Genomic DNA, 12,002 nt, shown 5'->3' with positions numbered 1-12,002 from the left:
TCATCAACCTTCACATCTATATCCTTTAATTTTGATATGATCCTTTCAAACTTATTGATATATTCTCGGATTGAGGTGCCTTCCTCCATCTTGCATGTATACAATTTGGATTTTAAGTAGATCCTGTTAGTTAGAGTCTTTGTCATGAAGTTACTCTCTAACTTTAACCAGACGCCTGCTGCAGTTGCTTCTTCGTTCACCAAGAAAGCAACATCCCTCTCAAGGCATAAGATTATTGCAGCCCGTGCCTCAAGATCTAATTCTTCCCAATCCTCATCTTCCATTCCTTCCGACTTTTTCTCTTTTTCCGCTAGTGCCTTGTGTAACTTTTGTGATATAAGCAGATTTTTCATCTGCATCCTCCAATAGAAAAAATCATTTTTTTCATTGAACTTCTCGATTTCATATTTGCCTACTTTGACATTACTACTAGTAGAAGCCATTATATTCAAAATTGAATTTTACCACTCAAATAATGAATAATATAATGTTGGCTCTTGATACCAATTGTTGAGTCTGTAGCGGAATTTTGACTTCTAATAGCTACAAAGTAATATGAAATTGAACACTACTCACAATAATACACTCGCTATATAATTACTAAAGAGAAAAAAAAAGAAAGAAAATGAATAATTGTTATGGATATGTGAATTCCTTTTATTTTATTTTGGATTGAATACATTTTGATTTCACTCATTTATATAGTTTCCTAACTTCTATAAATAAAATAGTTTTCTATAAAAGCTCTTTAACTATCCACCATTTTCTCTTTTCCATCATTTGTTTGCCTCCCTTTGTTTTCTCTCTGCATTTCTTTTATTCTCACACTCATAGTGTTTAATACGCTAGGAATGTACTCAATTCTGATTATCCTTAATAATTTTTTCTATAAATTCATACAAAATACAGTGCAAAAGAATCATGTAAGGAGTAACATTATCATTTTAATCATTTTCATAAAAATTACGAATTGACAAAAATGACCAATTTAAATGCGGAAAAGATTTTATTTTAAAAATTGTTGAAACCTGAATTTTAACGTTTTTAAGAGTATGTCTTACCATTCCAATTTATTTTGTTTAATAAAATTAATTTTTGGGATAAGTTGTTCTCTCCTTTGATCAGCATTTTGCTAGAACATCAAAAGAAAATATAAAATAAAATAAGTTTTTCTTTTTCCTTTTTAAAAGAAAAAATTGTCAAAATATGATGATGACATGTTACTTGCTGGTTCACATATAGTAAGATGGGAACGGATTTCATGTGCCGAACTTTGGCACACCAGTGCACATAGCACTTATCTTCGGCTAACCGGTGCGTCTTTGGATGTTGTTTCTCGGATCTCTCTCGCTTTTTTAATCCAATGGTAGAGATCACCCTTCTTATTCCCTCCTTTGATTGGTTAGTGAATATCTTGTGTCAGAGGGGCTATTTTACAAATTTATTTTATTGTTGGTTATTTTTGTTAGATCTGAAAACTATCTAGGTTTATGTAGAATTAGTTAACGATTTTTAAGATGAAATTATTTGCGGTTGATGATTCTACGTTATGTTTAATCAGAGACGATGGAGTTGGGCTGGGAAGGAAGGAGTTTCCTCGTTGACGTCGTTTGACGCATACTAGAATTGCGTTGATGTTTACGTTTCCGTCACTGACCATCAATGGAGTTGCAGGAAGTTTCCCCCACCCCACCCCTCGCATAATCACACTGCAAAGCTGCCTACTCTCCGAATGGCGCATCTGTCGCGACTCATTGGTTCGGAGGATGACGATTTGCATAGTGTTATCGCCGGAAGGGGTTTCAATCGTCGTTGATAACAAGGAGTGTTGTTTCGGGTAGACGTATGGCTTTGCCGGAGACGATCAACAAGGAAGGATCCAAGCAGCGTGGAGATGGTGGGCTAGAGAATGACAAAGGAGAGGCAGAACTCTTTTCGGGTCCGGCGGGTCAGGTTGGAACACTGCTGGTTGGACTTGGCTCAATCCAAATGGGCCTGTAGATTATAATTTTTTTTCTGAAACCAATGATGGTCTCGAGTGTTGGATTATTAATTATTTTGTTAAAACTAGATCACTGGTTTGGTATGATCCTCTTTATAATACCCAAAAAAAAAAACCTAACATGGCTGAACAAAGAAGAGGAACACCCAGGACAAAAAAAAAGAGGAACACCAAATTAGTTATTGCATGTATAATTAGTTGATGAACAATCTAACAGCAGTATTAAATATTTAAATTTCCTTAGGATATAATAATTAAAATACTCTGTAAAACCAACTTTTCTGGTGCATAAAATTAACAGAAACGTTGAATAAGGAACATGCACATTTTTTCCAATTGAACCCGGGATTGCATTTGTGCAATATGATTAGTTGAGGATGAATACCTATCCTTTAACAAGCAGAATTTGATGTGGCTTTTTAAGGAGATTTTATTATTCAATAAAAACACCCAGGACCAAAAAAAAAAAAAAGAGGAACACCAAATTAGTTATTGCATATATAATTAGTTGCTGAACAATCTAACAACAGTATTAAATATTTAAATTTCCTTAGGATATAATAATTAAAATACTCTGTAAAACCAACTTTTCTGGTGCATAAAATTAACAGAAACGTTGAATAAGGAACATGCACATTTTTTCCAATTGAACCCGGGATTGCATTTGTGCAATATGATTAGTTGAGGATGAATACCTATCCTTTAACAAGCAGAATTTGATGTGGCTTTTTAAGGAGATTTTATTATTCAATAAAATAATAATGCGCCTCTTTTATTTTTGGAAAGGTAATGGAATAAATTAAATTATTTTGTTGGGAAGGACAGTCAGTATTAAATTATTGCTTTGTAAAATCGAAGCATTTAAATTGCCACGATAGTTACACCGAATTCGATTGAGGATCTGTTCAACATGCAGGCGACGTGTAAGGTGTTCCTGGGTGCGGCGAGTTCAGACGCTGTATACAAGCATGCGACGATGTCGTATAAACCGTTAGTGCACTTTTTAGTTTACCTCGACGGGCCTGAAAGGAGATTCCTTGATCGCTGCGTGGAAGTAGGAAACATGGATGCTACACTCCGGTAGGGGTTCATGGAGTATTTCCGGTTTGGCCGCCGTGACAAAGGGATGGAACTGCTTGCTAGGGCCTCAACTGAGGGCAGCGTCGAAGCAGGTTACCTGTGTGCCATATTGCTACTGTGTGATCACGAAGACGAAGAAGAAGTGCAAAGGGGTGTTCAAATGATTTAGGTTATCCGTATTTCTGGGCAGGTCGAGAGCTGCAGGAAGTTCTTCAGGGACATTTTCAACGATGTCATGGTGTTCTTTGAAATGTTTGCATTTGAATGAACATGACTGTTTATCACTCTTGTTAATCCGCCCCCCGACTATACCGTTGTGGGTTTATCTTTATGTAATCCGCCAATACAGTAGCTAGCAAATGTCAGTTTGTTCTGATCCTTCATTAACCCCTTGCTATGCATACTGATGGTGTATTTTATTTATTTATTTATTTTGTTAAAAAACTGTTAGTTTGATCAATTAATTTATCTTAATTATGTGGATGGCACAGACGATGCAATTAATGCATATCTTGGATAGAACTTAGTTCAAATAATGCTTTCTTCTTGAGTGGGATTTGATATGAACTTTGCACATTTGAATGGACAGAAGACTGTTTAATCAATCAACCTTTTACACCATCGTCCATTATTTTCTGGGGCTGGGTACTAACTTAGACCGTGACAGTGAATTTATACAAAACTGGTAACTTGGATAGTCAATAGGGAGTCATCAAAAGGGGTCAGGTAAAAAATGGGAACGAGATTTTTTTTATATGTGCAATGATAATTGACGATGGTGTATAAAATCTGTAGAAACGTTGAATAATGAACATGCATATATGTTCCAATTGAACCACGGGATTGTATTCGTATAATATAACTGGTTGAAAGATTGAATACTTGTCCTTTAAAGAACAAAATTTGCTTTCATATTTTAAGGAGTTTTTATTATGTAATTGCACTAATTGTTTTATTATAACCTGAGAGAGAAGTACTTTGAATTTTGTTTCAATCAATGGCTTCGTATTCTTTGTTCACTCAAGCAATCTAATTTGAAAGATGTTTATTTCCTATAATTTGATATAATATTAGGATATCATAAAAATGATACTATGTCTACATTCCTTTGTTTTATTATCTAGTGTAAAATGACGGTATGTGCCTTTAAATTAGAAGGATCACGTAAACATTCGTGACAATCAAACGCGCTGCCTGTAGGGTAATACCAATCTGCAAGGAAGGATTAATCGATAAACACATCTTTGATAACGCACACGTAAATAATTGCCGAAATGGTCCGAAATCATGATTTGGAAATGATATTTGGCTCCATCGTAACATAAATCCCTAATTGTGTGTCAACAGGTCACATGACTTTTGAAATTAAGAACAAACAGATGAAAGTAGATATAATTATATTAACCGAGTTTAAGTTCCACTATAGAAGATCAAATGGGAGACAGAACAAACAGAGGAAATAAAAGGATCATACAGGCCTCAACGGAAAACATGACATTAAGATATCAAGCATGTGCAGCAGGTCAAATAACTTCGGCTCCGTCTTCATTCTGCCCGGCTGGCTCCGGATCTTTGGAGCTGTGAGCCGTGTGCGGCGCTGGACGACGACCCCGATGGAGCAAAAACTTTTTCTTTTCCTCCAAAACGTCGATCCTGCGTTCCAGGTCATGCCACGGTAGCACCTCAAGCTGTTCCCGTTCACGGCGCTTGGTGATTTCTGCCATCAATTCGTTTGCTTTGTCATCCAATTGGCGAAGGATCACGTCATTCTTTCGCTGCGCTATTTTTAACTCCTTTTTCAGCCGTCGCCGTGCATTCTCCTCTTCCTCCAGTTCATCCTTCTTCGCCTCGAACACGAACTTGGCGGCCAACATCTCCACCTTTGCACGCCTCAGTTATGCTTTGGTCGTTACAAGTCTAGCCTTCAAAATCTCCTCCCTCCTGACCAGTGCGGCCTCAACGAGGTCATAATCTGCGCACTTTTCATCTACACGGATGATGTCGATAAGAGTGTCAATCGAGATTTCCGCGAGGTCGTCGGGACTAATGGCGTGGTCGGTGACGGATTCCTGCGAAATTTTTTCGGAAGAAGAGGACGACATATGGCAGACTACGACGACCCTTAAAGCAACGATTTTTGTTCTGGCGATGACAGTTGTTCTCTGAGTGGGTCGTTCTCAGGCGATAGACGTCGAATCTTCCTTTTGAAGTTACGCCGAGGGTGCGAAGTGGGAGCCGTGTGCGAAGATGAGTGTGGCGGTGTGGCAGACGGCGGAGAGAGCAGTGGAGGGTCGCAGTAATAAGGAGAGGGAGAAGGATAGACAGAAAGTGGAGAGAAGGAGTTACGGTAGAGAAGAATTGAAGAAGGGTTAGTACTTAGTAGGGTTTGGGTTGTCAAAAACGGGCACATGTATATATATTATAAAGTAGGAAGTTGCTTGGTATTCTTTTTTTTGTAACTAATGTGTCAATAATGGTGATTTATTTTTAGGAAAATAAAAGATTAATTTAAACTATTTCGATGAAAAAAGAAGAAGAAAAGATAACATTTATTCAGCGAGTAATTAAAGTAAGCAACTAAGTTGACATGAATATAACCCAAAAATCGAACAGTCAACATTAAATTATTGCGTTGTAAAACCAAATTATTTGAATACGATAGCACATTAGTATTAAAATAAAGGGGTAAGTATTGACTTAAGCTTGTCTTTGTTTCAGATTTCTAGAAAATTAAAAAACGAGTATTTCGTTCGTCCCCTATTAATTATCTGAACTTTTTCAAAACAATCGGTTAAGAAACGTACGAGGCACTGAACCATTTTAACAACAAAAAAAGGATATAATAAGAGCACAAAACGTATCGTTGGTGGTCGTGTCTCGTCTTGATATTTTCCAAAATCCCTGGCCTAAGTTTCTTGCAAATGGCTGGAGGTTCCATGAAGAACAGAAAGAAAAGGAACGCAGCCAAGAAGATCGGAGAGAAAGGGACCGTATCCGTTGAGTACGAATGCCTGCTGAATCTTCTTCCTCACGACATATGGGTCAAGATTGCAACGAAGGTTGCGTCGTATTCGATTAAGGATCTGTTCAACATGCAGGTGACTTCCAAGGTGTTTCTGGGTGCAGCGAGGTCCGACGCTGTTTACAAGGAGGCGTCGATGTTGGAGTTGCCGATTGCGTCCTTTTTATACTACTATGGCTGTCTTGAAAACAGGTCCCTAGAACGCTGCGCGGAGGCAAGAAATCCGGCTGCCCTACTCCGGGTGGGGATGACTGAATTCGTCTGGATTGGTCACTGCATCGATGGAATGGATACTCTGACTATGGCTGCAACTGAGGGCGACCTGGAAGCCTGTTACATGTGTGCGATGCTGCTACTGTCTAATGGCAAGGAAGACGAAGAGCACATGCGAAAGGGACTTGAATTTTTTGAAATTGTACGTGATTCTGGGGCGCTCGAAAGGTGCAGAGAGGTCTTCAGGTAGGTATTCGCGGGTCGGTGGGTGGAGGTTAAGCCGTTTGATCCTGGACAGCCTGAGGTTTGTCGGTCCACCAGTTGCTGCACCCGAGGCACCATGGGTGATGTGGAAGATTTGTCCCATGTCTCGTGTGTGCAGTGCCTGGCCGATTACGAGGTTCGGGTATTCCTGGAGTTGTTTGCATTCGAATAAAAATGTCTATTTTAGTGTTTGTGTTTCCCAAATTTATTGTTTATGCTTCTCGTATCTGATATTACCGATGAAGCATTATCTCCACTTTTGTTAAGAATTTACGCATGGTTATCCTCATATTAAATATATTTTTATTATGTTTTTGTTTTTGTGCATGGATAAATCTTAGTTTGAATTGGTATGGAAGATTTTTTGGACGATGAATCGATGATATAACTTGAGTATGCGCCTATACACAAGTTATTACAAGTCGTGGGGAAGGCAAACGGTATATGCGAAACAATAATAAGGTTTTCGTTGAGAAGATTTGGTTTTCATTGTAGGGGATGGGGGTTAAGCTGGATGGTGGAATATGGTTTAGGGGTTTTCCCTCACCCAGGAGAATGCACATAGCCGATGGGTTCAGATCGACCAATCCATTCTTTGTCATGCCCATCGTCGACAGCATAGTAACATCCCGTATGCTCGTAAGTGTTATCTCAGTCCACATATATGTCCTTAGCAAATTACATTACATTGGACTATAATTTGTAATTCTATACTATAAATGATTAATTTTAACGGCAATTATTTCTGGTGCTATTGTTCTAATCAATTATTTCATTGCACTTATAATAAAAAATATGTTTTCGTTTCCAGCCGAATGTCCCACCTCTGCCGAAAGACTACGAGGATAGCCCAATTTCGATTACCAACGAGAGGGGCGCGTGGACCGTTCAGTATAGGCACTATCCCGGGAGGATGAACGGATGTTTTGGAACAGGCTAGTCTATCCTAGCAACTGCATGCCAACTAAGACACGGCCATGTGTGTGTCTTCGAGCGGCTGGCGCCGCAAGACTACCGCATGCATATATATTGAGAACTCCTGTATCCCCCGCCCCCATCCAAGTACACCCGATCTATGTTGTTTTCTAGCCTCCGTTTGTAAAGTACAATGTTGCATGTCAACATATCTATATCTTTAATCTCTTTTATTTTCAAGCATAAATTTCAAAAGAACCCAAAGAACCAGTGCGATGCGACTGCGTCGAGCCATAACTGGGCTAAATGTTACATACTAAATATCCACATAAACGTTACATACAAAATATCTACTTAACATAGAATCGTTATAAAGATGCCCTTAACTACTATGTCCGGTTCAACAAAAGGGTTGACAACGAACGATATATAATACATTAGGTTTGATAGTGGATTTGCAGCTATTCGCACGATACCACTTCACACCTCCACTTCTGGAATCAGTCGTTGATTCCTCACTATGATTTTACTGAAAATACATGATAAAAATCAGTTAATTCTAGAGCACAGCCACATACCAACGAAAGCCAACATAGCAAAAACTTTTTTTAACATCGACAACATATAGAGATCCTCATGTATATGTATTCTAACAAAATCAACTTTGTAATTCAGACAGTGGTTCTATACCAAGATGAAATGCAGACAATATTCGGTGTGTGGCTACCGCCTACCAGAAAATGTGAAAAGGTTCGACCAACCTACTGTTGCAACACACGGTGGTGACGACTATAGGCCCCCTTTGCTCAATCGGCGAGAGACATGACTGGCCCGAACGTGTTGGTCCCAGTGAAGTCGTTGTTAACAAACCCAGCATGCGTGTCACTATCGGAGCATTGGAACGAAGGAATCTCCGCGGTCGCATACAGATCCCCAGATAGGTTATCATAGAGTTGATACCAATGTAAAAACCAAATGATTAGAACCATTTATTAAGGCATAAATGTTAACTAGATCATCTTTCAAATGATTAACCCACCATGTTAGTGTCCATCGAATCCATGTCATCCGCAACTGCGCTGGATGACTCCATTGTGTGGCGGTCCGGACACGTCGTCCCATTGTGTCCCACCTCCCGGCACAAATGACATCTCTGGGTTTCCTTTCCACCATTAGCACCGTTACCCTTTGTATTGCGCCTGGGTGGATTCCGTGCTGGGGCTCTGCCACCCGTGGCCCCTCGGGTGGAAAACTGGTGTCCGCTGCATCTTTGTTCTCGAAGTGCTTCAGCATTAGCATGGCAATGTCTCTTGCAAACTGGAACTTTTCAGTGATGTGACATGCAATTTTGTACACTTTCCGATACCAATCCATCAGGCACCAGTGTTGCGTTAGTTGTACAGAATCCCAAAGCACGCCCATCGACTGCACCGCCACAACTTTTGCATCCTTGGTCCATCTCGGCAATATTCTGACCTTGAGATCTCATGAACATTGTTAAGAACAAGCACCACAATTATATGTTCGCAGAAGACTCCGAAACATTTCATTCTCATGCACGTGCATCGGACCTCGCTCATTTTAGACGTTGCAATAACATGCCAATCCTTCCCCGGAGTGTCGTATCGAGAGACGGTGTGGATAAAATACGAACCGTTGTCTTCAGAATCAACCACCCTCATTGCACAGGCCCTGTCAAGAATGGGAACAAACAAATAGAATATGGCCCGAGTGTAGTTCTCGGCTGCACTCCGCTCCAACTGTTTCAGGTTGGTGGTTATAACAGGGTTACCCTTTGCACACTCGAAATCAGCCTCCACTTCCTTTGCACGCATGAACATCAAGCATCGATGTAAATGACATAAAAATTAGTGTAACTGTATCGAGACTTAACATACCGTGATATCACAGCGTGCAAGCCCTCGCACCTTGAGGTTGTGCGAAATCCGACAAAGAACTTTACTCGTATGTGTGCTGTGGCCCAACTGTGCCTTCTCTCGTACATGTCTTGTACCCATCTTTTTATCGGCGACGCCAAATTTCTCCACCATCTCAAACCACTTTTTCTGGAATGTTCCGACCTCGTAGTCGCCAAGCATGCAATCCTTAAACATCCTGGTAAAGTTAGAATTTCTGATGTTGCTCGTGGCGTTTCGGAGTAGGTGCCAAGCACAGAGTCGATGGTGAGTCTCTGGAAAAACTTCCTCGATTGCAGACTTCATTTTCCTATCACCGTCGGTTATTATGGACACGGGAGCCTTCCCTTTCATTGCAGTTTGCAACTGTTGAAGCAGCCAAACATAGGTCTTTTCTTTCTCGTCTTCCACGAGTGCAGCGGCAAAGACAACCATTTGGTTGTGGTGATTCACACCGGAGAATACTACAAGAAGTGAAAGGTAAATGTTTTTCTTGTACGTTGCATCAAATGCAACCACGTCTCCAAATACCTGGTAATCAATTTGGCTGGTGCCGTCACACCAAAACAAATGTTGTAGCACGCCCTCCCCGTCAACAACTTCTTTGTAGTACAGTGCTGGATCATTTGCCTTGCACTCTCGGAGATAGCTTAAGCATGATTCCGCATCTAGGCCACCCTCCCTTCGTTGCTTCGCATTTACATTATGCATGTCCCTTGTTGTGTAGGGGACATTATGATACCCGCCGGCTAGACTCGCCAAAAAACCGTGGATTCGCGAGACGCCAGTGCCCCCTTTGGGCATGTCGTTCATCTGCTCGATGTCCGCTTCGCTCATCCTCCGATGGCCTAGGAGCATGGAAGAAAATTGCAACTCAAGAACGTGGTGGTTATGCGCGTCTGAAAAGTACGTAACGTGCCAACGTCCTGATTCGTCATCCATGCGAAGTAGCATCCTTGCAAGGCATCCACACCGTGTCTCGGCCCTCGGCCTCTTTTGTCAATTAGGCATTGAGTAGAACTTCGGGGATCGGTACCCTTGTCGGTGGCACACGAACTCCTGCCGTATCCTTACTTCGCCACGTTTTTCGCTTCTGGAACGTCTCGTGCCGAAGCCATGGTGCTTTGCATATTGCTGGTAGAACTCAAATACAATATCAACATCTGCGAAATTAAAGCGGAGAACCTCCTCCTCGCTCAATTTCAAAAAATCAATCGAACCTATTGATTCGCCGGAATCAACAGCGTACAAGTCATCATCCGCATAATTGTCAGACATTCCTCCGACGACGTCCAAATTGTCTTCCAATTCAAACGCATCCCCATTGTCGACATCGGCCTTTGCATGATGGTTGTGTTCTGTTTCATCTTCTTGTAAATCGTACTCGTCCGACTCCATCCCTGCAAAGCCTTCGCCCTCAACCGATCCAACTCCATGGTCTGCTCCGTCGCACATTTCTACTTCCTCGGCAACACGCACGCCCCCAGTGGTATCTTCATCCCCGGCAACCCTGTGCGAAACAACCACAATGCGGTAATTTAGCGAATCACGCAAAATTGGGGGATGTCCTTCAAAGAAAATTGGCGACCTATGACGAAACAAAAGGGAATATTTGTGTTAGCTGAGTGGGGAGGTTTCAGTGGTTCTCGGTGGTGGAGATAGGAAGGAACAGTGCGATTGCGATAGAGGAGAAGGAGAGAAAGAAGGTGCGATTGCGACGAAAGAGAAAGAGAGGAAGAAGGCAACAGTAATAATTGTTAACCAAATATTGAGTGTCCAACTAATTTTAACAATTAAATTAATTGTATGTATGTATTTTAAAAATTGTAAAAATAACCCCCTATTTTATATGAAATTATAGAAAGAACCCAGAAAAAAATATTAGATTTCATTCTCACGCTCCCTAGTAAGATTCTTGGAAGGACCCTCTCAAGTTTTTAATTGGTTTGTTGACTTACAAATGCTGTCTTTTCTAGTCGTCTCTATGGGTCTATCCATTCATTACTAATAAGAAAGCTACAACAAGCGGAAAAGGATACAGTATGCATTGGAAAATGTTACGTATCAGCCACTAAAATTTATAGATGAAAAATAAATAAAGTTAAACAATAATTTAAACAATAATAAAAATAATATAATAAAATGATAAAATTATAATTTTTTTAAATTATATAAAAAAATTTACAATATTCATATATTATAAAAATAATACTCATAAAAATATTATAATATATAAAAAATTTTACTATTTTTTCTTTTAATTTTCACTCACTTATAAAACATGGCATTAACATATATGAACCTGCGGCTACCTATTTATATATAGGTAGTGACGGTTTAACATAAAAAAATCTTAAGTTTTTATAAAGTTGTACTTTTTCAACTTGGACTCAATGTCCAGAAATTGCAAGCTGTGTATGTATGTGTTGGCAACATGCATGCCTATTTTTTTGACTCAAGTCAAAATCAAATTTATGCTTGCTTTCCTTACTTTCATAGAAACACCACCTATCAAATTCCAATTTAATCATGCTAAGCATCATTTCTTTGACTTAAATTTTTGGATCATGGATTTTTTTATTTTTATTTT

At 39.8% G+C, this 12,002-nt stretch overlaps 1 protein-coding gene across 1 annotated transcript; it reads right to left on the bottom strand.

Moving 5' to 3' along the window:
* Positions 8,442-10,366, bottom strand: LOC107641426 (protein FAR1-RELATED SEQUENCE 5-like). Its single transcript, XM_016344920.1, has 3 exons — positions 9,395-10,366; positions 9,068-9,319; positions 8,442-8,972 (listed from the first exon to the last, which is right to left on the bottom strand). Exons 1-3 carry the CDS (start codon positions 10,364-10,366, stop codon positions 8,442-8,444), a joined length of 1,755 nt encoding a protein of 584 aa, XP_016200406.1.

Source organism: Arachis ipaensis, chromosome B05, assembly GCF_000816755.2.
Source record: "Arachis ipaensis cultivar K30076 chromosome B05, Araip1.1, whole genome shotgun sequence".
Taxonomy (NCBI): Eukaryota; Viridiplantae; Streptophyta; class Magnoliopsida; order Fabales; family Fabaceae; genus Arachis; species Arachis ipaensis.
The sequence above is the reverse complement of the archived record's forward strand: the minus strand, read 5'-3'. Positions and strand labels throughout refer to the sequence as shown.

What these genes read in the sequence shown, in the direction of transcription:
- LOC107641426 (XM_016344920.1), bottom strand. Translation starts at nt 10,366, where the DNA reads ATGCTACTTCGCATGGATGACGAATCAGGACGTTGGCACGTTACGTAC. An exon ending in TTGCACGCTGTGATATCACG is followed by an intron (nt 9,320 to 9,394) that starts GTATGTTAAGTC and finishes ATGCGTGCAAAG; the next exon opens with GAAGTGGAGGCTGATTTCGA. An exon ending in CAACGTCTAAAATGAGCGAG is followed by an intron (nt 8,973 to 9,067) that starts GTCCGATGCACG and finishes TGAGATCTCAAG; the next exon opens with GTCAGAATATTGCCGAGATG.